The 27,218-nt window shown below is 40.8% G+C and overlaps 2 protein-coding genes across 5 annotated transcripts in view; one reads left to right on the top strand and one right to left on the bottom strand.

The window, feature by feature from the left end:
• Window positions 1–1,826: 1,826 nt before the first annotated feature.
• On the bottom strand, window positions 1,827–14,886 carry NUP43 (nucleoporin 43). The gene is made up of 8 exons (XM_060115243.1): window positions 14,720–14,886; window positions 14,288–14,410; window positions 13,558–13,635; window positions 12,010–12,190; window positions 10,598–10,733; window positions 9,410–9,561; window positions 7,271–7,393; window positions 1,827–3,871 (listed from the first exon to the last, which is right to left on the bottom strand). The coding sequence occupies exons 1-8, from the start codon at window positions 14,837–14,839 to the stop codon at window positions 3,642–3,644; spliced, it is 1,143 nt and encodes a 380-aa protein (XP_059971226.1). The 5' UTR covers window positions 14,840–14,886; the 3' UTR covers window positions 1,827–3,641.
• Window positions 14,887–17,178: 2,292 nt separating this feature from the next.
• The window catches only part of PCMT1 (protein-L-isoaspartate (D-aspartate) O-methyltransferase), a 47,642-nt gene continuing 37,602 nt past the window's right edge, over window positions 17,179–27,218 (top strand). The window contains exon 1 of one of the 4 annotated variants that reach the window (XR_009533999.1): window positions 17,179–17,449. Coding sequence is in view for 3 of the 4 variants with exons in the window: in XM_060115208.1 (XP_059971191.1) it covers window positions 17,221–17,449 (229 nt within the window). In the remaining variant the exon portion in view is untranslated. The remainder of the gene's footprint in view (window positions 17,450–27,218) is intronic. The other 3 variants (XM_060115208.1, XM_060115209.1, XM_060115210.1) reach the window with 3 other exon arrangements.

The following is a 27,218-nucleotide window of genomic DNA, read 5'->3' as shown; positions in this document are numbered from 1 at the left end:
GATCAGCTTCTGCAGAAAAGATTCAAAGGTGATTGTTAGCTCTTTCCTAAAGTGAAACAAAATATGTCCCCTAAACAGGAAGGATGGACCTATAGTAAGAATCAGAATCATCGGCATTAACTCAAGAATAGGGAGGTATGGTTTAGGGAGTATCAGGTGTGAAAATTAAGGGTTTAAGTTAAACTAGTCAGCAGTCAATTGAACAAATATCAGAATAGGTAAAATAAGCTGAGACAGCATTACAAAGGAATATCGTACCCAGAACCAGGATGGCAGATTCCTGTCATACTCTCGGCAAGGCAGACACCACCGGAAAAGTATTCATTTTGGAAGTCACACTTTAATGATGGCCTTTATTTATTTTTTGCGGTACGTGGGCCTCCCACTGTTGTGGCCTCTCCCGTTGCGGAGCACAGGCTCCGGACGCGCAGGCTCAGCGGCCATGGCTCACGGGCCCGGCCGCTCCGCGGCATGTGGGATCTTCCCGGACCGGGGCACGAACCCGTGTCCCCTGCATCGGCAGGCGGACTCTCAACCCCTGCGCCACCAGGGAAGCCCAGGCCTTTATTTTTTAAAGGGAAAACAAAACTGTGAGTTTAGTTCAATTCAGGCTAATTCAGGGCTTACTATGTATCAGATACTGTGTTAAACATTGTTCATACAACACTGACATGGGCCCTGTTCTTGAACTTGTGGTCCAGTAGAGGGAGACAGGCTGCTTAGCAAATGGCTGTAAGCACAATATAAGCTCTGCACAATGGGCTTTTGATGCAGAGTACAGTTTAGCCCAGATTGTCAGAGGCCAGGGAGAGCTTTCTTGAGAAAATGACACCTAAGAGGAGTCCAGAAAGGTATGCAGGATTTAGCCAAGAAGGGCAAGAAAGGTGGGGAAGGGAACCTTGCCCACAAGAAACCATTGAAGGGATTTTAAAAGTTTACGCCAAAGAAGCTACAATACGTAGTTCTGAATATTTGAATATATGATGAAAAGAATTAAATTTGTTTTTTTGTGGCTCCTGAGAAAAGACAAATGAAGTAAATTTCAGTTCAGTATGTGAAAATTCACTTATTTAGTTGAACCTTAGAGTAAAGCACCCCAACAGAATGCAAATTCGATAAAATGATTGGTGTTTGGTTCCATCTCATAGGTTCACATGATCATTTCATTAACCCACAATAATGATTCTTTTTTTATAGGATTGTGTTGGATCCCACTCACACACTAAAACCCTGCCATAATGCAATATCAATTACAGCTGTCCAAACAAGGAGGCTACATTGGGAAATGGGAAACTTTATCATGGTATATTTTCAAGTAGAGGTTAGATGATAACTTGTTGGGAATGCTGTGGAGGTGTTGATTAGACTTAGTTTGGAGATGCCCTCCAAGATATCTTTCACCTCTGAGATCCTACAGCCCTCAAAAGAAATTCTATTTGATAGTTCCATGAATAAAAGCAGTGAGAATTAAATTCATAAATTAGGGTTTTATTTATCAATAAGGATATAGAAGTTTCTTATGTTTCTTATTAAGTCTGACAGAACTCTTAAATTGATAGAAAATGTAACATTATTCAAATGTACTTCCTTCTACTTATGGTTACAAATACCCTTAAATCAAAGCTTCAAACTTCAAACTTGTGTCCATTCCAAGCTAGTATGCTAAGCCTGTATGTCTGGTTCCCTCCCTCTACCAATTATTTACTGTAATGATCAAGGGAAATTGTATACATTGTTGCGGGAAACTGAGAAGGGTGCTAACAATGTACATGTAACCTTCAAACGTACATGTATCTTTCCAGCAGCAGATAATACAGATCGAAGCAGAGGCACAAGTTTGCCATTTACTGTACACAGAAAATGTGCCACCTGGGAGCTAGGGTCTTTCAGGGATGAGATCAACTCTGGGCCGTTCAAAGCAAAGATGTTAGCCTGCCGAGTAGAAGGGGAGGATGCCTGTACTGGATGAAGAGAGGGACACTGTAGCTTAGGCTGCAACAAGACATTCATACCAAGGGAAATATAAAGTCAGAGGAAAATTCTTAGCTGTATTTTTATTATTGAATTCATGTGTTGACTGCTAGAGAATGTGCATCTACAAATATAACATGTATATTTCATTTTTTTTTTACAGAAAACCTACATTGATGGATAGAAGACAGTATGAAAAGAATTGTCTCTCTTTGAGATTAAGTACTTAAAACTTTTGACTGTCTTTTCTACAATAAATGACTTTTGTAATAACAGAAAGTTTAAAAAATTAGCCCCAGCAATAAAACTATAAACAGATTAAGAATTCCTATCAGCAACATTTTCTCTCCTTCTCTGATTCTTTGGAATTCAAAGTTACTAATTATCTTCAGTCGATTTTTTTTTTTTTTAGGCTATGCTGTGCAGCATGTGGGATCTTAGTTCCCCGACCAGGGATCGAACCTGTGCCCCCTGCATTAACCACTGGACCGCGAGGCAAGTCCATGCAGTCACATATTTTTGAGCCAAATATATATGAAACAGCAGATGCATATATGTATTCCATTTTAAACTGTTAACAAAAAAACAAAATCCAAAAAACCCTGAGGTAAGGTGGCATAAAAAAACTGCAAATATTTATTGGGACGGAAAGACAAAACTTCATAGTAATTATTGTTGGAATTGTAAAGTAAATAAACATACACTTCAATTGTATAATAGGAGGGATTTGTCATTAAGGTCTTAACAGTTCAATAATGCATTTAATCTAACAAACTTTAGAAAGACAGTATCATAAAATTGTCTTAAAACACTGTATGTTAGGTCATCATTAACATTAAAGATAAAGATGGCGAAACTCTATACTCCTACCACATCATCATACTTGTCTCTTGCATGTTACCTATCAAATTCGTTTGTAAGTCAGCTCATTTATCAATGTCAAATCCTATTTTATTGCACAATGTCCAATTCAGCAATTTTCAACTACGTTGTAAAACTAAATAAAAGCAAAAATCCTTAGGAAAAATGTACTTGTCTTTTTTCTTTTCAAGAGAAATAAAGTTGGGTCTAAGGAGCTGACAGAGTTCTGTTCAAACCCATTCTAGTAAAGGAAACTGTCAAAACATTTTCACCTTAAAAAAAATTTGAACACTACAAAAATTTTGCCATTTTTGTTCTCAATTCTTTCTGAAAAAAGTTTACAAAAATTATTAAGGGAATAAAATGTGGAAGAACTGAAGAAAATACTTGTAGTAAAAAGAATAAATACTAGCTAAGGCCACCAGGGAGGGGTATACCCCACATACCGTTGACAAAAAGGATAGGAACCCATTGGTGGTTTGACATTTTTGAGCCCTACATCAGAAATGAAGAGTTGGTTCCCTGCGCTGTGCAGAATTGTGCTGAAGGCAGTGCGTTTATCAGCACGAGGATCCCTCTCATGTTCTTCCACACGGTCCAATTCTTTTGCCATCAGTCCTTAATCAGACTCTAGCTACTAACTATTAGAAGAATATTCAACAAAAGCTGAAACTGGGCATCAAAATTAACAATAGCTTACGGGTGCTTCCCCTGCAAATTTCACATATTCCAATCATAAAAATTTGCATAGAGAAGCTGGAATTTGAAAGGCTGTAACTGTATGTTTTACATGAAATCTTTTAGTATCTTCATGAAAAAAGTTGTCTAGTAACATAAATTGCTTCTGCATCGGTTCCACAAACAAGACAAGGACCTAAAACATCCAAACTGTTCACAGACAAAGTCCTGTTGGGAAGCAAGCTTGTGATTTCAATACGGTCTTTGGCAGGATCAGTGATGAGCCAGGAGCTTATAAGAGACTGATGAACATTAGCTTGGTTACTAATGCTATGAGACAAAAAAGTACTATTTCTTCCTCCTGGGAAAAGAAAAGAAAAGGTAAAAACTGCTTTCAAGACTAATTTTATACTAGTAAACATCTGAAATTCTAATACTTAAAAAAAGGCAATGATATATATTGGTTTTAATTCTCAAGAATAACTGGCTGATAATTCCATTATAACACATCACCATTTTTGACTAAAGGCTTAGTCAGTGATATTAAATACTCAGATTTCCATGGGATAATATGGTTATCAAACTTGAAATCTTCAGCAAAGCACAAGATTCATTTTGACCCTGTCTTCCTGTTTATTCTTTAATGGAAAGTCTCAGAAATGTACCAAAATGCCTAGAAGACAAGTAGAATAAATGTAGATAATATATGGAAATCTAAGTTCTTAGGTAATCAAAAAATGAAAATTTCTGGATGTATTTCTAGATGAATATTTCTAAAAATATATTTATTTCTATATGTCTAAAAATATAATCAACTTGCTTTAGATCTCCTTTTATGCTTTGCCTTTATTTCAGGTAAATGTTCTTAAAAGTAGAATTTAAGAACACTACCAGATTATACACTTTTATGTCTGACAGTGCTCTTCATTTAATACAGGATTAAGTGGGGCAGAAGCAGTATATTTCAGTTTTAGCCTTCATTTGCAATTTTCTTTCCTTTCAACTTTCTGCCAGATCAAATAAAGACAGATTTCATTTACTCAATAAATGGCTGAGTACCTACTATATGCCAGGCTGTGTGCTAAGTGCTGGGAATACAAGGCGAAGTCCCTCATATCTTGAAGCTTAAAGATCAGTGAGTTTAGATCTTGCTGATTCTTTTTTTTTTTTTTTTTTTTTTTTTTTTTTTGCGGTATGCGGGCCTCTCACTGTTGTGGCCTCCCCCGTTGCGGAGCACAGGCTCCGGATGCGCAGGCTCTGGACGCGCAGGCTCAGCGGCCATGGCTCACGGGCCCAGCCGCTCCGCGGCATATGGGATCCTCCCAGACCGGGGCACGAACCCGTATCCCCTGCATCGGCAGGCGGACTCTCAACCACTTGCGCCACCAGGGAGGCCCTAGATCTTGCTGATTCTTAAAGCCCAGCTCAACTTCCTTCTCTAAGAAGCCTTTGAAGACGACTCCAGTTCATGCTTCTCTTTTCCTTCCTGGAACCCCCAGCACTTATACGCACCACTAATAACTTACTACCTTGTAACATTTCTTAGATGATTTAACTTTGCATGCCCCCTTCTCCATAACTAAATTAAGTATTTAAGAGCAGGTTGTATAGATGATATTTATTTTACCTTTTCACAGTGTCTAATATTGTTCCTTGCGACACTAGGCACAGAATATAGTAAATGGCTCTTTCCCGTCTAACCAAGGTTCTTCAAAGAGTAAAATCTCAAATGCAAGATAGTGGGGGTAGGGAAAGAAGAAATAAAAAACCAACTGCTGGGCTTCCCTGGTGGCGCAGTGGTTGAGAGTCCGCCTGCCGATGCAGGGGACACGGGTTCGTGCCCCGATCCCGGAAGATCCCACATGCCGCGGAGCGGCTGGGCCCGCGAGCCATGGCCGCGGAGCCTGTGTGTCCGGAGCCTGTGCTCCGCAACGGGAGAGGCCACAGCAGTGAGAGGCCCGCATACAGCAAAAAAAAAAAAAAAAAAAAAAAAACCAACTGCTTAGCTAATCCTTATTATTTATTAGAAACTAATAAAATTCTTAGTTTCTCCATACATGAAGTTATTAGCATAGACGTGCTGCATGCTCTACACATGCCATACATACTTCTCCAGAATTTTTCTGGAGACGTTTTAGATTTTTCCTTCTTAGTTTCTGTTTACCTTTTACTGCTCCTATATTTTAAATGACTCTTGACTACTGTGAAAATTAACGTTAGAACCACGGTGCTAACTCTCCTCCCTGCTTCTGCTTTTTCCATCCCCCTCCCCAGTCTATTTTCTACACAGTCGCCTAAGTGATTCTTTGGAAACATAAGACAGATCACCCCACTCCCCTGCTCAACATTCTCCAGTGGCTTTCCGTCACATCCAGAACAGAGCCTGAAGGCCTCATCCCCGTCCGGTCTGCAGAGTCCTCCGCAGCTCCTGCCACCGCACACTCCCGACCTGCTGAACCGCAGCCACACTGGCCTCCTTGCTGTTCTGTCTCAGGCCCTGGGAATTTGCTGTTTCCTCCACCTGGCATGCGTTCCTGTGACTCGTACCTCCACTTCCTCAGGTCTCTGCTCAAATGTTCTCCCTGCCAAGCGGCCCCTCCTCCACTAATTCTTCATCCTCCTATTCTCTTCACTCTTCTTCATAGGCATCAGGGTATTTGGTCCAGATCTTTTCCTTCTTGCTGTCTCCTTTCCTACTTTGCTGTGCTCTACAGTGTCTCGCAGGGACAAACTCCTTTTTCCAGGCTCCCTTGCCATCTGCCTTCCAGGCAGACCCTGCCCATGGGAGGCACTACTGTGGGTGACTGGAAGGCAGACGGGGTGGGGTGGGGGAAGGAAAAGGCTCCAGGTTCCTGGCAACGACAACACAGGCTGAGGTGGCACCTTTTCTGCTGATCCAGAACCAACCTGGACAGCACTTCCAACAGTACAGCAGAGGTATTAACAACTGTGGATTTCTGGGCATTCCTCTGTTTTTGCTATTTGCTCTTCCGGCATCCCTCCCATTCCCTTTTGTTCTTCGAGCCCTTCTAACACACGTGAAACTGATTCCTTCTAAATCCAGGGTAGTTTCTGTTTTTCTGCTTAGACTTTTACTGAGACATTATCTATCTTACTTACTGTCTACTGGAATATTTGCTCTATGTGCCTCGAGGCTTTTCTGCTCACTGTCATGGGCTCTAACGCCTAGAAGAGTGCCAAGCATGTGGTAGGCACTTGATAAACATTTGCTGAATGAATGAACAACTAAACTTTGGAACCACAGACAAACTCAAAAACAAGAAGGTTAGAAAATGCAAAAAAACAGAAACAAAAATACCTCTTGATTTTAAGTGTATAGTTTCTGGCTGACCTTTACTTACCTCTGTCTTTAATCAGGAGACAGGGCCTTTTAGTCCGAGGAGAAACCAGTACCTTAATCCATAAAAGATCAACTTTTGTCTTGCCATACACCCTTGACAATGTAGTATAAGAGAGCTGTCAATGCCTATCCTGTGGCATGAGGGCCCACAACAATGTACTCACAAACAAGACCCCTAGCTGTCCGAAGTTAGCCAGCTAACAGCATTTCTAGTCATCAGCAGTATAGTGGTCAGTAGCTGACAGTCAGATTTCAAGCCCTGTGATACTAGAATTTACCCTGAGGCCAGAGAATGGAAACATTTTGTCATTCCTTAATGTTAAAAATACGAGAATTTCTGATTTGGTATTTAAAAATATAATAAAATTACACACAAGAATCTTCATTACAATTTTTTACCTTGGTGAAAGAGTGATGATTTCTCAGGAACATCTGTGGAGGCATCCCAATGCCAGAGAGATCCATCTTCAGAACAAGTAAACAGATGATCTGGGTTGGATGGGTGAAAGTGAACTTCCCACACTAAAAGACAAGAACCAAGAAGCTTATTCTTGTGTAGATCAGTTGAACAAACATCAAAACCCTGTCTCTAGGCATCACCTTCCATTAACCTCCATCACACACCTTCAAACTCCAAGCCTGGGATAAAAATCAAAGGCTTCAGGATCAAAGAAAAGACATAACTCTCCAAATGGCTAACACATGTAGATAAGATAAAGAAGTCAAGTAAATCTACTTGTGTATTGGGCCAGCAAATGAATGAAAATAAATGCTAGTCATTTAACCTATTACAATTTTTTTATGGAAAAGTATGACAATGGAATAATTCTGAAAAGATTTTTTGAAAATTGTTAAGTTCTCTTATTTTCAGTTCCTGTGTCATTAACACATGAAGGTTATATTACTGGAAACAGAGAGAAGACCATAAAAGTAGAATACAAATGAAATTCTAAGAGACACAGTCCAATTTTGGCTCACGCCAAGACTCTGGATACTTCTGGCCTGTATCACAGAAATAGCAACTAGCTCCCAGCAAACCAAAACCTGGAAATGCTCCAAAAATCTGGATCTGGTTTCAGATGAAAGACTTAAGAAGCCAGCTTGGGACTGGGGACCCCTCAAGCTCTAAACTTGGAAGGGAACTTTGTGTGCCAATAGGTATCTGGGAGCCAAGGACTGCCCAGGACTCCTTAGGAAGAGAGCTGCAGCATGAAGGTAAAACAGTAGTCTGTGAACAAGGGTTTCGTGATTCTGGGTTGGGTAACCTTAGAGAGGCAGCATAGAGAGTGCTCAGAGTGTAGCATAAAAAGCGCAAGGCACGTGTTTGCAAGCTGGCATTTTCATTCCGACAGTGACCACAATTAAACACGCCGGAAAACCAAAAGGTCACCTTCCTCCAGAAAGGAATGTGTGCTGGGTGAGTCCCTGTGTAAAGTACATTCATACTGTTTCATTAAAACAAAGTAAAACAAAACAGCCTATACAGCCATTAGCAGACTGCCCAAATCTAGATTCTTATGTATTTATATACTTTCAAATTAGAAAACAAACCTCTATAAAACATCTTATTTCTAGCCAAGAGTCAAGATGAATTCAAAATACACTACAAGCCACTACACTCGTGTGTTTTGTTGAACAATACAGGCTGGCGTTTAAAAATGGGCTGGTGAGAAGAGATCTGAAAGTTTGTAATTCTAACTACCACTAGGTTAGCAACAACAGGCTCTAAGGGCACACCTATTCCTTTTTATTCTTTTTACCTGGACGTAGCCATACCTGGAAGAGGGAAAAAGTTTCTATTTGCTTCTTAAATATAATCTTAAAAATCATTTATCTTTCCAAAGTATTAATAATGTGAAACAAACTTAGAAGTTGCAATACTGGTATAATGTTTGCTCTTTTATAGTTTTATTGAAGCATTAATACCAACTTCTCTTAAGTCAGAATTTAAAACTATAATCCACCCTGACATGTGGTGATAAAATGAAAAATTTCTGTTCAGCCAAAAAATCTCCACCAAAATCAAATGACAAACATTAAAAACAAGGCAAGAGCCTATATATTTTGTTCTTGTTGAAAGAAAAATAGAAAAAGGTACAATAATAAATTGAAGAACACACAGATTAGCAAATATAAAAAATAACAGCCTGCATTTGCATGGGAAAAGTGCATTCTCACATACTGGGTGTGGCAGTATAAACTCGTATTATTTTTATGTAGAACAATTTGACAACATGAATCACAGCTTTAAAATTATGCAAACTTTTGGACTCATCAATTCTATTTCTAAAAAACTATCCTAAGAAAAGAAGCACATAAAGATGAATATGTAAGGATAATCACTACGGTTTTATGTATAATAAACATGTTAAAGAATGTAAATTTCAAATAAAAAGGGATTAGTTAATTATTATAAATTTATACAATTCAGTCAAAAACTCTGCTGTAGAATGATCCATAGGTATCATTATGGAAAGCTGCTTATAATACATTGTATAGCTCACACACCAAAAACTTATGTATCACCACAATACTTACTTTCAGCTTCATGAGCCTTCAGTAGAGACACGGGCATCGTACCTTGTCTAATATCCCAAATACTTAACATTCCATCCTGACCACCGGTAGCTACAACATGCTGCTGGTTGGGATGTCTATCAACACAGTGGAGTGGCACTCGGTCACCAGTCCTTTAATGGGAGATACAATGACTTCACACAGTTGTAAAGTATAATTTATCTTTGAATAACCTATGAAACCTGTTTCTTTCCAGTAACTAAACGATAATTTTGTGGCTGGAGCTACTGGCTAAACTTAAATCATGTCAAAAAACTGACTACGTTAAATATATCTCTAAATATTAAAATTCTGAGGGGGAGTTAAAGGCCAGAGTTATTCATTCTCTCTTCAATTTGGACACATAAGGAGCAAGATAATTTGATGGTAAGATATGCAAAACATTTCCATTTCTTGGCTTTTTAAAAACATTATATATCAACTAAACAGCATATTCCTTGCTTCTACTCTACCTTATTTAATGCTTAGTTTATATAACTTTTTTTCCAGCTTAACACATGCTATTTTCTAATTAAAGAAGAGAAGATTGCATACATAGAAAGGGGATTTCTGCTCAAAAAAATATCTTGAATTGTATTTTTCTCCCAATCACATCTAGAGTGTATTATTAGTAGAATAGAATATTCTATTAATATATTAATAGAATATTCCCACTATTAATAGAATCATTTGATGAGCAAAAAGAAGTTCCCCATTAAATAACATAAACTGCAAAGAGATTAATAGAAACTTCTGAATCAATACAACAAATATTTACCAAATGCAGCATGGTACTATCAAGCCCATCCAACTATACAGCTGACCCTTGAACAACATGGATCCACTTACATATTAATACTTTTCCATAGTAAATATACAGTGCCACATGACCCGAGGTTGGTTGAATCTGTGGATGTGGAACCTCTGATACAGAGGATTCCACGTATATGGAGGGCTGACTATAAGTTACACAGGGATTTTCGAGTGTAGAGAGGGTCAGTGACTCTAACCCCCTACATTGTTCAAGGGTCAACTGTATTTGCTTTATCAAATTTAGTAAGAGATTATTCTCTTAGCATGCAATTAAAATACAATATGGTTTAAAGTCAGTTGCTATAAACAGTCAAAGAAATTTGCTTCACACTACTGAAATTACGAATCAAAACTTACAGTGATAATATCTGAGAGGGCTCATTTCCTTGTTGTCTAAAATCCCATATTTTTAACTGTCCAATTGAATTTACTGTAAGAATCTCAGGAGTTCGAAGAAAGGTTACAGCATGGAGTGTACTGCTATCTGCATTGTCTACAAATGAAGAAAACAGCATTGTGTGTTAACAGGTCCCCCTTTTCCATGAAAATTTTAAATTGCATTCCCTCCATTGATTGAACTATTACAATAAGTCACAGTTTAATTTCTATAGAAAAATGCAATAATATACATGTTAAAATGGACTCTCCTTTAATAGAAAAACTATATCACTCACAGGACAGCTGAACTGTTTTCCAAATGGAGGGCTAAGTTTTCATTTATTTCTCTATTTCCACTTTAGGTTGTTACCCTCCATTTCTGAGACAGCTGTTCAGGTTCCTTTATATCCAATTTTACTTCTCTCTACTGCTTAACCCAGAACCTTCATTCTACTGAGCCAAACACCATTGCTTCCTACAGAGCTCATTCTGACCTATATTATTCCGCTGACTTATCTCAAATCTATACATCTTTATCCTCATCAGCTCTCTTCTCCTCCATGAAGTCCTTCCTGATTGCTTTAACTGTCCTTTTCCTTTTCATAGCGTGTTTAAACTTATACCACTTAATTTACTATACACTTAAACTGTTTGTGACCCTCCTTCAAACTGCCACCAGGCAGTGGTCCCTAAAAGCTAAACAAATAGTGTTCCTCAGAACTAAAAATCATAACACAAAAAACTGATTCATGGGCTCAATCCAGACGTTTTGATTTAGGAGGTCTACGGTGATGGGCTGTTAAAAACCTCCTCAGGCAAGTCTGTGCAAAGTATGGTTGAGAACTACTACACTAGAATAATCCTTCTAAAGCATGACAGGGGGTACATCACCCCTTTGCTCAAAAACTTTCAATGGCTCCGTAGTTGCCCACCTAACAAAACGTAACGTCTACAGCTGTGCATTAGATTCTTCATAACCTGACTGCAATTTACCGTTCTTGTTTCATTTCTTACTTCTCCTATATAAATATCTAAAGTCAGTTCAAACTACACTTTCTGTCATTCTCTGAATGGACTTACCCTTCCTCCATGCTGTTCCCTTTATCTGGTGTGCCACCTTTTAGTATTATTTATGGTTTGGAACCTAGATTAAATGGATTGCCACCTGCCCCTCAATTCTTTATCTGATAATCCCCTCTGGCTGTCCTCTCCACAAATTTCTTTTTCTTCTAGTCACTCCTTCATACAGGCCTTATCAACATACTGTCTTGATAAAGGGATCCTGCTTTGTATATTTTAAAATCCCTCAAACACCTAGCATTGCATTTACTTAGCACATGGTAGCTGCTCAATTACTATGCAATAGACCAAAGAAATAGGATTTTTCTTACCTATAGTTCTTATAGCTTCCTTGTGATCAGCTCTGAAGAGATTTATTCGACCATCTTCTCCAACTGTGACAATTTCTGGGTTGCTGCACACAACACCTGTGCATGGTGCACTGCTACAGGAAGGACTGCCTGGACCCGTGTGGTAATGAGCTGTTGTCCACTGCTGGCTGACTGACAGAGTCTACATGTCACAAATGAGGCTATAATTAATCAAAGCAAAGCTCCAAAAAACTAGAGCTTTCCCCAACTACAATTGTGTCTCACACCTTTCTAGAAACATAGTAACTCTTTTCCCTTTGTATTTCCAAGCATTAAGGTCTAGAAACTACTTCCATTAAAGCTCTGTATATACCGGATTAGATTCAAAAGAAACGCTTTTTAATAACATCCCAAACTTATCTCAAACTAAAGAAATGGTTTTTAGGTATCAGGTAATTATGTGTTCAAAGGCAACTCTAAATTCTTAAGGGGACTGGCCTACATTTAAGAGAAAATCTCTGCAGTGCTTTCCAAATGACTCCATTAAGAAAAATAGTTAAGACTTCCCTGGTGGCACAGTGGTTAAGAATCCACCTGCCAATGTAGAGGACACGGGTTCGAGCCCTGGTCCGGGATGATCCCACATGCCGCGGAGCTACTAAGCCCATACGCCACAACTACTGAGCCTGCACTCTAGAGCCCGAGAGCCACAACTACTGAACCCGCGTGCTGCAACTACTGAAGCCCGTGCACCTAGAGCCCGTGCTCTGCAACAAGAGAAGCCACCGCAATGAGAAGCCTGCACACTGCAACGAAAGAGTAGCCCCCGCTCGCCGCAACTAGAGAAAGCACGTGTGCAGCAACAAAAGACCCAACGCAGCCAAAAAAAGAAATAAAAAAAAAAAAATAAAAGCATTGCTGAAATAAACAGTAAAAAAAAAAAAGAAAAATATTTAACTAGACCTGGCTCTTGTATTTACTAGGCATGCCTATTAGTAAGATGACCTTGATTAATCCCCAAATCTAAGTAAGCATTCTCTTCTAGCAACTTAAAACTTCTACTTCAAGTGGGCCTATTTTAAAGGACTGCCCTTACCACTATGCTCTGAAGATCAGCAGTCAGGCTTTGGCACACACAAGAAAGGCATTGTAAAAAATGTCAAGCCTTCATATAGTATATCCTCTCTTTCAATTGAAACCTAGGTTCTATCTGAAGCAAAGTAGCTGTTCCTGTTCTCTCTCATGATGCTTGAGCTAGAAAGTGCTCTTTCTTTCTTCAAAAGACCAGACTAGGATCTTAAAAGAGAATTACAGGAAAAGTACTTGCCAGAATACCATATTGTTAGAACTAACCTAAGAGAATATAAGAGATACCCAATTTGAATGAAGGTTCACACAAACATGGTTCTAGAATTAATCTACTAAAAGGTGGGTAATACAATGATTTTCCCCTCCATGTTTTAAGACTATAAAACTTTATTATTTGTGTTATTATTAAGTACAGTTTTCTTTAAACCTTCCTAAAAACAATTAAAATGCAAACTGAGATTTCAAACAAAAGTTCTTTACCTGGTTATTCGGATGGTGAAGGAAAACTGTTACACATCCTGTTGATGAAGCAGCTACAATTCTTTCCTGGTCAAAAAACTAAGTAGAAAATTCTTGCTTGTTATAGATTCATAAATATTAGCAGGGAGGAAGCCATTTGTTTGACTCAATTCGTAGTATAACAATTTTAAAATGCAAAGAGCCTATAAATGCTAAGCAAATAAAATGTGAGAGTCAAAATTCCATTCCCACCACTTACTACCAGCTTTGAGACCCTGGCCAAGTTAAGCTCTCTAAGCCTTGGTAAACTTGCAAAACAGAGAACTAATCCCTGCTAGGCTGTTATGAGAACTCAAAAAGCAAAAACATGTAAAGTGCCTTGCACAGTATTTGTCACATAGTACATGCTCCAAAGATCTTAATCTCAGTGCTCTCATTAAGACAGAGATAATAGTACTTGATTCAACAAGCATGCGATGAGAATGAAATTAACTTATGTAAACGGTGCTTGGCAGATAGTAGATGGTCAATTGGCAAACAAACAAGTTAGGATTAATTCCACATCCCCTTCCCCAGTCCTGATTCTGCCATTAAGCAGCTATATGATGTTGGCAAGTCGTAACCTATAGGGAACTCAGTTTCTTGTAAACCTGGGGTGAGACTAGACAAACTTTAAGGTCCTTTACATCTCTAAACGTAAAGATCACTCTCAGTTTTTTAAAAGTTAGTTTTTGGATATTACACAACTTACTTGTAAATCCATTACATCACCATGGTGTCTGATATCACACAATAACTGATGGTCTCCTTCAAATCCTCCATCAGAGTCCAAGTTCCCAAAATCTCCAATAGACCACAGTGAAACATAATTTTCCTGTAAAGCAGAACATTTTATCTTGAGATGAAATATATGTCAAACTCTCCGAAATTAAAAATTGCACTGCCTTCAATCAACCTTGCTTTAAAAGCATCCCAGGCAAATGGAATGATAATCATTAAAAAAGAGGAGATACGGGGCCATCGATGGCTCTGAGGTACAAGGCAACCGAGCCTGAGACGTGCATTCGGGGGACAGAGAAGGGCGAGAGGAGCCAGAAGAGAGAGTTCGCGCGCCGGCGGCCGGGGGCGCGGTTCCAGGAGGGAAGGAGGAGGCAGGGGCTTCCCGGGCCGGGAACGGGGGTACCTCATTGTCCCAAGAGCCTGTGGCGAAAGTCTCCGCGGTCTGCAGGCTCCCCGGAGGTACCGGTCGCCAGCGGGTCTTGCTGATTTTCTGTGACACAAACTTGGCATAAATCTCCTCCATGCCGAAAGCAACCAGGCCAGGGACAGCGAGAAGCACAACCCGCGCCGCTCAGTCCCGCCCCTTCCCGCCGAGCCCTGATTGGAACGGACCGTACGAGGGACGGTGGCTGCAGAGAGCCAATTCTCCTCTGTCGGCAGTGCGGGAACGAACCACCAACCCTCAAGTGGGAGGACGCTGGGACGCCCTGCCCCACCCAGGAGGCTCTGAACCCAGGCAAGGGTGTTTCCCGTTCTTGTGCTGTAGGACCTGCTCCTAATCTGCAAACGGTGTAGAAACACCGAAACAATACATTTGTGCAATAACTTTGCAATGTAAGACAAATTTAAGAGCAAAACCTAAACAAAATCAATGCAAGAGAAACGACCTAGTAGCCACACCTAAGCATTGTCTTGCATTTCACCGCGCATAGAAAATATTCAAAATTCTTAAATCCTCCTGGAAGTACGTCCATCAACGTACCAATCTGTTATTCAAAACCTCTCCCTCCCCGTCCCCCAAACAAATCCTTTTCTTCAACGTTATTAATACACACTGTCAGAAACTGGAGTTGCAATTCTGAGGACCCCAGTTCTAATTTGGACTGCCATTGCCTGTGTGAGCATCCTCAATTCATTTATGTATATAACTAAGAATGATTTTTAATTGTAACGTCGACAGCTCAGGAATCAGAGACTTAGGTTCCTTCGTGCTTTTGATTAGACCTATGATACACTCTCCCCCGCTTTTAAAAAAATTCCTGTCTCTCAGAATCCTGCCCATCCTTCAAGGACCAGTTCTTTCCTCTATCTTTTCCTATTACTCCAGCCCATAATGATCTAAATAGACATGTCCCTTAATATCTAGACCACTAATAGCACTTATATTTTGCCCCCTGTTGCTAATTTTCTTTTGATGCAAATCTCCCCCATTTGAATGTAAATCTTATTACATACAAGAGATATGACTTATTCATCTTTTTTAAAAAAAAACTCCTTTATACTATATTCATAACTGTGTTGGTTGTTTCTTTAAAAGGGGCCATGATTTTGTTTCTAACTGATATTGGCAGTCCTATTTCCTAGCCACAGCTTATGGAAGCACCTCATGGAAATGCAGTCCATCTAGCTCAGCTTTAGAGAGTTATCAGGTTCTTATTGAAAACTGACTGGTGTCGTTTTGTTTTGTTTTTAACTGGAAGACTATTAGGGAACAGCAGAGAGATGAAATAGAAAATTATTAGTCCCAAACTGACAATTTTATTCCCAATATTGAAGTAAAGAATACTGTTTCATTTATTATCGCAGAACACAGGGAAATAGTTAATATATAAGTATATTTAGGATTGGAAGTAGACTAGATACCACATTTGCTAAGGTCTGGTTAGAATACGAAAATTGTTGCTGACGCGGTAGCATCTCTGTCTTGACATAGCTTTGTTTCCTTCCTTAAAAGTGTATTGGACTAAATGTGACTGGATTCTTCCAGTCTCAGTTCTGATCAGGAGTCAGCAAGTTGGATGCTACAGGCAATGTTCCTTGTCAGCTTCTCACTCAATGTCTTGCACAGCTGATAGCAACAAACCTGGTGTCCAGTCTAACGGTGGAATTTGTGAGGCTTAAATAGCTGAAAACGCACACTTGTGTTGGGCGAATAACACATTCGCCATAGGATACTGTAGTATTTTTAACCAAGTGCGCTGTCCTAAGGAGCAAAGGATTCCCCACGCTCCCCCCCCACCCCCACCCCAGGTCTCGGTATTCTTCCACTCTCTGAATTTGTGCTTTAGAGTTGAGAACAAATCAGGGTCCCAAAGTCTCTGCTAACGAAACACTAACGTACTTGTCGCAAGCCAGAGGCTGGAGTACTCGGGTTAGAGAAGACCTTTGCCCTCCAGTTCTACTAAGATTATTGAGGCTCCATCATAGGGAGCTCTGTCTCCAACCGACCTAAATATTAGTCATTCATTGGGTTGGGCGAGGCAGGACGAAGGAAGCCCACCGTCTAACAATCTGGACAGCTATAGGAGCAGACCCGCCGCTCTCAACAGCTGATCTAGCTGCGACTGCGAAGCCACCGGCAGCAGCGGAACGAGGTCCGCCCTGCCATCCCGCCACCGCGCTCGGTGACCAGAGCCGCAGCGAGGCTCGCCACCGACCGCGCCAGGGCCCACCCCGCCTGACCGCAGGACAAACTCAGCAAGGAGGCGTTGCGCAGCCCGAGGCCTCAGAAAGGCCACTCAGAGGTGGCGGCGTCGGTGGCGCTGACTCAGCGGGACCAACCCGCCAGTCCCGGGCGGCGGCCCCTCGGACGGGCGGCAGCGCATGAGGCCACCCCCGCCTCCTGCCCCACCCGGCCGCACCCAAGTCCGCGCGGCCTCACAAAGCGCATGCGTGCCGCGGGGGATGCCGGGAGCGCGCAGTGGCGGCAGCGGCGGCGACGGCAGTAGCAGCGGCGGCTACAGCAGGGACGCAAGCGCAGCGGTGACCGTGTGGGAGGTGGTCTCACTCTTGGGGAAGCTGCTGGGCACTGTCGCCGCGCTGAAGGTGGTTCTGTACCTGCTCCGGGTGTGCTTAGCGATGGCCTGGAAATCCGGCGGCGCCAGCCACTCGGAGCTAATCCACAACCTCCGCAGTAAGTGCCACCCCCGCCCGGTGTGGGGCAACTGGGGAAGGCCAGGCCTGGATCGGATCCCCTGGGCCGTCCGGAACGTTCCGTCTACCCCTGTGCCTGCTGGAGGGCTTCGGCGCACGGTTGCACCAGCGGCCCCGAACGGCAAGCGCTGGCGATTGCCTCCCCCGGGACCTGTCACTCATCGGCGACGTGCACAGGAACCAGAGAGAAAGAGCCAGGGGCCGCTGCTAGTGGGGCAGGGGCAGGCATCTCCCCGCGGTCCTGGGGAAGGGGGCGCGGCACAGGTGGTGGGGCTGTCACTCGAGTCCGCCACCTCCCTGTCCGGGTCCGGCGGGCGAGGGGCGTGCCTTGGGGAGTGGGATGTTGGCCAGGGCTCGTAGAGACTGGGCTGGAACTGAGGGGACCCCGCCCTCGACCCCCGCGTCTTCTCACTTCCTCCTCAGTCCTATCAGTCGACCTAGCTGCAAGCTTTCTCCCCGGTTCTGCCTCCCCCGCCCTTCGTTTTTTCCTCTGGCGGGAGATGCCACCGTCTGATACTGGCGAGGGGAGGGAGAGGGAGATGAGAGTAATGTCATTGCGGATGCTGGGAGAAATTTCTGGGGCGGCTGTCCAGTGGAAAGCTTCGTGGGGGGCGGAGGAAGAGATAACTAGGGGATGCTTTTCCTGAGGGACAGCGTATTTCAGGAGCCTTTAGAGGTCCTGGGATCCAGCAAACGATTGTGTATGTGGAATGTTCTAACTTTTTTCAGGGCTACCGTATGCTTTAAAAGCCTTGTATGGAAGTTTCTTTACACCATTATCTTTAGTTATTGTATTCCTTACTCTGATGATAATTTTAGGGTGGGACCAGTGCTGTGTCACTTTCTTATTTTAATCGAAATGTAGTGTCGCCGTCTGGTCGGGAGACCAGAAGGACCGCAGTCCGTCATACTCTCACTCTGGTCGGAATTTATAGCACTCTTCCTTGCCACTGACTTTGCAAATAATCACAATCCTGCCACGTGGTATTTTTAATTGTTATGGATTATTTAGCTTTTCATGTGTTTGTCATGTTTCCTAATTCGATTTGTAAACTCCTTGAGGGCTGGGGCTTTTTTTTTTAGTATCTTTGAATCCTCTCAAACAATTTAATAATCATTCCTTTTTTCATAAATGCCAATTAAATATATATTATATGCTTGGATCTATACTAGGAATACCAAGATTAGTGAGAGAAATAAATAGTATTGGCTGGCACATGGTTAGTATTAATACTTAATATTAGTCATTTGACTTTTTTTTTTAACCAGTATTTAAAACTTGTTTCCTTAGCGCTTAGTAATGAATGTTTAGATTTAAAAATCCTGTCAAGCATTGCCAGTATTCACTTTATGGAAGGATATTTGATTTGAAGTGTAAATTTATGTGCTGAGACAATATTAAGTGTGATTTAGGTTCCCACGGATCGAACAGAAGCTCAATATGTTGTAAATATTTTAATAAAATTTCTTCAAATGACCTAGTGCCTGCTAGTACAGGATACACACCTGAAACATTCTGTACTTGAATTGTGATTAAGTAATTTTCCACCGGTAGGTTATCGCAGTAGACGCTTGGCTGTGGCAGAAATTGTAATCAATCAGTCTCTTAAAGTCTCTCCTTTCTGGGCCAAATTTGTAGTCAGCCAAAACTAGATCTTTTCCCAGTGGTTTTATAGTTACTTTAATGTATTGCATTACTATTCTTAGCTGAAATTCTAAGGATGTTTTCCTATCAGAAAATTTAATGAGAAATGTTTAACATATATGGATGTTGATATTGTGGATGTTTCGTTTTATACTAGATCTATGATTGTTAAGAGGAAATGAGTGCTCAAATTGTTTAGCCTCTTTTGTAACATTTGTGCAACTTTAGTTTCAACTTCTTGCTGAATTGATTCTAGCCAATAGATTTCTTTCTTTTTTTTTTTTTTTGCGGTACGTGCATGGGCCTCTCACTGTTGTGGCCTCTCCCGTTGCGGAGCACAGGCTCCGGACGCGCAGGCTCAGCGGCCATGGCTCACGGGCCCAGCCGCTCCGCGGCATGTGGGATCCTCCCGGACTAGGGCACAAACCCGTGTCCCCTGCATCGGCAGGCGGACTCTCAACCACTGCGCCACCAGGGAAGCCCTAGATTTCATTTTTATTTATTAGTTTGTTACAACAGTAATATTTGCTCAAGGGAAAATTTCAGTTGACACAAATTGAAAATTTATAGGTTATTCCACCCTTGTGTATTCTTCCTAAGACTTCTAACTAAATCTTTAGAAAAAGATTAAAATGTGATTATGCTGATATTGAAGTGAAAAAGGGTCTGCAAATTGGAAAAGGAAGCAAATTACAGTTTTTTTAACGAAATAAAGTTCACGATTGGTTTCATTTTAATATTATTATAATAATTTTATTGAAAATACCTACTGAGGTTTTTTTTATAAGATGTAATAGAAATATGATTGTTTATGATTTCATACTTGATATATAATTTACAGATTACTTTAGACTCTAATGGTACATCTCATAATATCTCATAGCTTATGTTGTGATGATAAATGCTCTTAAGTGACTGAGAACAGTGGTCTAAAACTTGAGCATGCTTCAAAATCTCCAGGATCATCTGGAGAGCTTGTTAAAACAAATTAAGACAGATTGCTGGGGCTCTTGATAATTTGTATTTCTAACAAGTTCCTAAGTAGTAGGCTCCTGCTGGTCTGGGGACCACACTTGAGAATCACTGACATAGAGAACTGAAAATTACAAGATTAAACCCTGCCAGTGTTTCAGTTGAATCGGTTTTATGCTTTAAAATAAAATTTTAGGAAAAAAGTCTGTAGCAGTCCTGCCCAACAGAGCTGCTTGTAATGTCTGTATCTGTGCTGTTCAATACCACAGCCACCAGCTACATGAGGCATTGAGCATTTGAAATGTGGTTACCACAACTGAGGAACTGGATTTTTGTTACTTAAATTAACTTTAACTACTAGCCACATGTTGGACATTACAGGTCTTTAGAAAAGTATTATTTTATAATTATAGGCTGATAAGGTACTCATGAAGCAAATTAACTTAATTCAAAACAACTGTGAGCCTACTTAGTCCAGGGAATGGGACAATTCAAGTACTGTTTATATTAGAGTTTATTTTCTACTTTTGTTGGGATAATTTCATGCCGTGGTAAAAGGAAAACAAGGGGGCAGAAGTGGATGAGCTTGAGAGAGGTGGTCTCCTAGAGCAGGGACGTCCAAGCCCGAGTGTTTGTGGAAGGTGAACTCTTAGCAGACTTCAAATGGCCACTTAAAACAAAGCTAACGGGCCTCCCTGGTGGCGCAGTGGTTGAGAGTCCGCCTGCCGATGCAGGGGATGCGGGTTCGTGCCCCGGTCTGGGAGGATCCCATGTGCCGCGGAGCAGCTGGGCCCGTGAGCCATGGCCGCTGGGCCTGTGCGTCCGGAGCCTGTGCTCCGCGACGGGAGAGGCCACAACAGTGAGAGGCCCACATAACGCAAAAAAGGAAAAAAAAAAAAAAAACAAAAAAAAAAAACAAAGCTAACAATTGTTCTTTTACCTATTTTATTTTTGTAAAAAAAATTCGGTCCACTGCCCTAATCCATCAGTTATTTCTACTTATATTTCCTTTGCATCCTTGATTGTGTCATTTTGCATGTATAATGTATATAGAATTTGTCAAATCCGTCAACTGATATTTGACTATCTTCTATATGCAAAACACTGGGGATACAGCAGTGAGAAACAAACATCTATTCTCTCTTGTACCTTACTTCTTGTGGGAGCAGACAAATAAAATATACGTTCACATGCTAAGTGGCAAAGTAAGGAAGGAGGTTAGGGCGTATGGCGTCGTAGGTTTGCAGTTGTAGGCAAGAAGGCCTCACTAGGGTGTCATTTGAGTAAAGGTTTGGTGAAGGGGGAGAAATTCAAGCCATGCAGGTAGACCTGGGGAACAGGCATCCTAGACAGAGAAAATAGAACGTGCTAGAGATTTGCGGTGTAGGAGAAAGACTGCAGTTGGGGATATGACGCTAAGGTTTTAGACCTGGGCAATGGGAATGATTTGCCATTTTCTGAGTTGGAAATAAGTGAGTGAGCAGCAGGGATTTTGGGGGGTGGGGGGGGATGCAAGGAAGCGTGGGAGAGCAGGGATCTATTTGGGGAGATGTTTGGTTTGAGTTCCTTATAAGACATTAAAGTGGAGACCTTCTTCAGTAGGCACTTAAATTTGTAAGCATTATGATAATTTATAGTTTTTGTATCCTTATTTATCTGTGCAAATAACTTGAAATTATTCTTATTCTATTTAGAGTGTCAGTTCTTATCAACTAGTAGCATACATAGTGGAAAAGAGAATATTCTATTAGTTTTATCATGTGCATTCATGGGCCAAAGATAGCCAGGTAATAAAATCCTAAGTGACTTTTTTTCAGAAATTTGGGCTTCATTTAGAATCCAGAAAATACTTCCTCATTTTGACTTATATCAAGTCAGTCTTATGGATATACTAGTAAGTAAGTTAACTTACAGTGCATTGAATAAGATTTAATAGGTAAGATTTTGAGGGAGAATTTTAATATCAATGTGTCTACTTAAATTTAACTAAAATTAAAAATTCAGTTCCTCAGTCATACCAACCACATTTCAAGAGCTCAGTAGGCACACGAGGCTAGCGGCTGACCTGCTGGACAGTGCAGCTGTAGAACATTTCCATTATCATAAGAAGTCCTATTGGGCAGCACTAAATCTACATAATAGGTTGTATTACATTCTATTCAACGTGATCTTAGTTCCATTGTGCTCTTCCACATATTTTTATTAGTGTTGCATTTAGTTCTGGCCAACATGCTTTAAGCATAACAGTGAAAACCCGAAGATTATCAGACATGAGTGGTCAAGATGACAAGAGCATCAGCATTTTATATGATGATTTGATGAGATGGAGGTTGTTTGATTTAGCAATGAGAAAGTTACAGAGAGCAGTAGTATTTAAATATTTGAAGGAAATCATGCAGTAGAGGGTAAAACCAGGACAAATGGGAGGCACATTTTGGCTCATTATAAGGACGTATTCACAAAGCTATCCTAACAGTCAAAGATTTGGCTTTGAAAAGTAGTGTTTTCTGTCACTGGATATGTTGAAGCAAAGAATGGTTGACCATTTCACTGTAAGGGATATTGTGGAAGAGATTTGTCACCTGCTTTCACTGTATACTAGACCTCTCAGGACCCTTCCAAATCCAAGATTCTGTCAATTTTATCACATCATGGTTTGCATGAAATCACCTGTGGGATATGTATGCTGGGGGTGGGTGGGTGTGTGTGTTTTAGGAGAGAGCCACAGAAGTTAACTTTTGGTTACAAATATTTTAGAGTTTTGCATAACATTTTAGTTTGTCAGAGATGTGAGGAGTGCAGGGAACATCCTCCTTTGAGAAATAGTGTCAAGATAGTTAATTACATGTATTTATTAAGACTGATAATGGTTTAGAGAAAGATGTATTTTTTAGATTAATTTTTATTGGCGTATAGTTGCTTTACCAATGTTGTGTTAGTTTCTACTGTACAGCAGAGTGGATTGGCTATACGTATACATATATCCCCTCTTTTTTGGATTTCCTTCCTATTTAGGTCACCACAGAGCATTGAGTAGAGTGCCCTGATCTATACAGTAGGTTCTCATTAGTTACCTATTTTATTTTATTTATATATTAGTTTTGGCTGTGTTGGGTCTTCATTGCTGTGCGTGGGCTTTCTCTAGATGCGGCGAGCGGGGGCTACTCTTCGTTGCGGTGCACGGGCTTCTCATTGTGGTGGCTTCTCTTGTTGTGGAGCACAGGCTCTAGGTGTGCGGACTTCAGTAGTTGTGGCTCACGGGCTTCAGTAGTTGTGGCCCGTGGGCTCTAGAGCGCAGGCTCAGTAGTTGTGGCGCACAGGCTTAGTTGCTCCGCAGCATGTGCTATCTTCCTGGACCAGGGCTCAAACCCGTGTCCCCTGCATTGGCAGGCAGATTCTTAACCACTGAGCCACCAGGGAAGCCCGTAGTTATATATTTTATACATAGTATCAATAGTGTATATATGTCAATCCCAGTCTCCCAATTCATCACCCTCCCCCCGCCGAGAAAGATGTATTTTTTAATAATCTCTGGTCTTAGATGATATGCTTTATCATAACTTGACATCACTTAAAATTCTTCTTTGATTATAGTGTGTGAATTTAAAACTAATCCCTTTCAGATTTTCTGTATGGAGAGTGTCTCAGGCTCCACTTACCTCTTATCACACCTGATCATTCTAGATGGGAAATAAAAGGGGACCATTTTGTTCATTTCTTATTGTTTTCCCTGGCATTTTGTTAGTGGAGAAGAAATAGAGAGTAGATGATTAACAACCACTCAAATCATAAAACTAATATAATTCTGTAATATTTCTTTTCTTGAGATGTAACTTTGTAACAAGTTACTTACAGAAATTTAGAGAATGTTTCTACATGACTTGAAATCCATCTGCAGCTTATTTTCTTACCTGTGTTTTCAGTGCTTCATATCAGCACAGGATCTCTTCTTTCTCCATCTCTGCCAGGATTGCTTCTAGTCTTCTATTCTCCCAGATCAAAAGTCTTGGAATAGTTATTGATTCTTTCAGACTGTCCCCAAATTAACTCAACAGTTATTACAAATACCTTTCATAGTCGTCCCTTTCACTGTATTTTAATTGATACTATCCTAGCCTAGGTTCTTAGTTGTCACTTGGAGTGATATGCCTTCAAGTGTCTGATTGGTCATCACACTTTCAATTTCTCTCCCCTCAGGTTCATTCTACACATTATACTGATTGTCCTAGTGTACTGCTTTCTGTTGTGTCTCTTTTCTGCCTAGACTTCTATTGCTTACTGTATCAATTGTAAACACCTCTTGCTTAGCTTTCAGGCCTTTTAAGGGTCTTTTACAACCTGTTGCCATGCCCAACTCCAATCCTGTTCTTCAGACTGATCTCATTTTACTCCTCAGATACCTTGTGTCTTAGGGTACCTGTTCATCTGCTGTAATAAAGACCAAAATAACAATGGCTTAAACAAAATGAAAGTTTCTGTTTCCTGTAACAATCCAAGTATAAGCAGTTCAGAACTAATATGGTGGTTCCATGGTCTTGAGGACCTGGGCTCCTTCTTTCTTGTTGTGCTTCCTAAAGTCTTTCCCTCATCTACAAAGTTGAAGATAGTTTACCTCCATCCTTTCCATATTCCAGCTGGTGGGGAGAAAAATGGGGAAAGAAGAAAACGCGCATTCCTTTTAAGGGCATTATCTGAAGTTGCATACATAATTTCTGCCTGAGTTCTCATTGACAAGAACTTAACCATAAGGCTACACATAACTACAGAGAGGCTAGATAATGCACCCAGTTCTACCACTGTGAAAGAAAAGGAGTACCTGGGGCTTCCCTGGCGGTGCAGTGGTTAAGAATCTGCCTGCCAATGCAGGGGACATGGGTTCGAGCCCTGGTCTGGGAAGATCCCACATGCCACAGAGCAACTAAGCCTGTGCGCCACAACTACTGAGCCTGCACTCTAGAGCCTGCAAGCCACGACTACTGAAACCCACACGTCTAGAGCCCGTGCTCCACAACAAGAGAAGCCACCGCAATGAGAAGCCGGTGCACCACAATGAAGAGTAGTCCCCGCTCCCCGCAACTAGAGAAATCCTGCACGCAGCAACGAAGACCCAATGCAGCCAAAAATAAGTAAATAAAATAAATAAATGAAAAGAAAAGAAAAGGAGTCCCTGCCACATCTTACATCTTGCTCACTAGAGCAAATACACATTGTATATACATCTCTATAGGTACTATCCACCTGTGATAAAAAAGGTTAGGACAATTAAGATTAATTTTTAGTCGAGTAACCATGTGTGCATGTTTAAAGATAAAATAATACAGAAGGGTTTATAATGAAAAATAACAATTGCTTGCCCTGCCCCTCCCCACTCCCAGACTGCCTCGAGTGAACACTTTTAACTACATATTTGGGTCTTCTGGTGATTGTCTTCAGTCTCTAAAGCATATGCTTAAACTGCTATTTCTTTTTTTTTTTTTTTTTTTTTTTTTTTTGCGGTACGCGGGCCTCTCACTGTTGTGGCCTCTCCCGTTGCGGAGCACAGGCTCCGGACGCGCAGGCTCAGCGGCCATGGCTCACGGGCCCAGCCGCTCCGCGGCATGTGGGATCTTCCCGGACCGGGGCACGAACCCATGTCCCCTGCATCGGCAGGCGGACTCTCAACCACTGCGCCACCAGGGAAGCCCTAAACTGCTATTTCTTTATCAACTTTAGACATCATCTACTGACTTCCTGCCAAGATGGAGGAGTATTTACACCGTCTAAACTTACTCCCTTTCCCACATATAGTTATACCGTAATTTTTGCTTCCTCTTTTGTGGTTACCTTTGTAACTTTGAGTAATATACTTTAACCTCAATTTTTTGTTCCATAATTTATAAACTGACACTATCCCTTAACCCTTCCACTTTGTAAGAAAGGATACTCATTCTCCAACTTATTAGGGGCTCTTTTATATTGTCAGAGTTGATAGCATTTCATTTTGTTCTGAGCAATAAGTAAATCTTCTGCACTTTGTTGATTTTGGGGTTGAAAATTAATAACCATCATCACCAGCATTAATGACTGGGTCAACCCTTTGCTGAGCTACGCAGCGTGCAAGAGTTTATTCCCTGCTGTTTGTTTCTAGTATCACAGACTCCTCTCGTATTGCGGAGGAATAGTCAGATGTTTTTCCTTTTCTTTTTTGGCCGCGTGGCTTGTGAATCTTGATTCCCTGACCAGGGATTGAAAGCAGTGAAAGCATCAAGTCCTAACTCCTGGACCACCAGGGAATTCCTTGTTTTTCCTTTTTTTACACTTTATCAGTTGCTTGAAATCATGTCACAGTTTAGTATTCTTATCTAAATCATGACTCTTGTATAGTATTTTTGTCTTTTTCCTGGAATTTATCTCCCTCTTCACCCTTCCCACTCCTCAGGTTGAGAAGAGGAACAGATACCTTCTTAACGTGGCTCTAATTTTTTCAAGTTTTAAAAATTATTTGGTTTATAGCTTGGATTCTATTGCATTCTCCTTTTTGAATTCTGCTAACTTCTCATTTGGATCCATTGCATATTTGGATCAACATTAGCCATTATTATAATTATTTAATTAGGGTCTTTGGTCCTTAGGGTGCAGGAAAATTGGGCATGGGTAGTTTTAAAACTGTTCACTAATTCAGAAAGCCTAATGGTAATTGCATGTTTACTCATAATTAGGCTATACATGCAAAGTGAAATGTTAAATTACTTTGCTGTTTGCTAGAAATATTTCAGGGCACTGGCAATTGTATATGTCAGATTGTCAAAAATGGGAAAATGATTTAATAGCTTAGTAAATGTAGCTTGCTTTAGGCATCTTTCAAAATATGGAATCCTGGGAAAAAGCAAATAATAAGAACCTTGTAGTGAAAATTTTGGAAACTACCCAATAATGGTCTAAGGAAGCTTTATCCTGAGCCTTATGTGTTCAGCTTCTTAATAAATGACTGGTGACATGCTTTTAAAACTATTTAGGGTTTTTTAGTAAATTCTGTGTCCCTCTGTAGAGTAAGAAATCAGCCAAAGAAACTCACATGAGTTTGGTAGATGTATATTATCTGGCTTAAGGGAAGTAATCTCTTTAATTTACTTGATTTTTAGAATGTGCCTAT

This window comes from Mesoplodon densirostris, chromosome 12, assembly GCF_025265405.1.
Source record: "Mesoplodon densirostris isolate mMesDen1 chromosome 12, mMesDen1 primary haplotype, whole genome shotgun sequence".
Taxonomy (NCBI): Eukaryota; Metazoa; Chordata; class Mammalia; order Artiodactyla; family Ziphiidae; genus Mesoplodon; species Mesoplodon densirostris.
The sequence above is the reverse complement of the archived record's forward strand: the minus strand, read 5'-3'. Positions and strand labels throughout refer to the sequence as shown.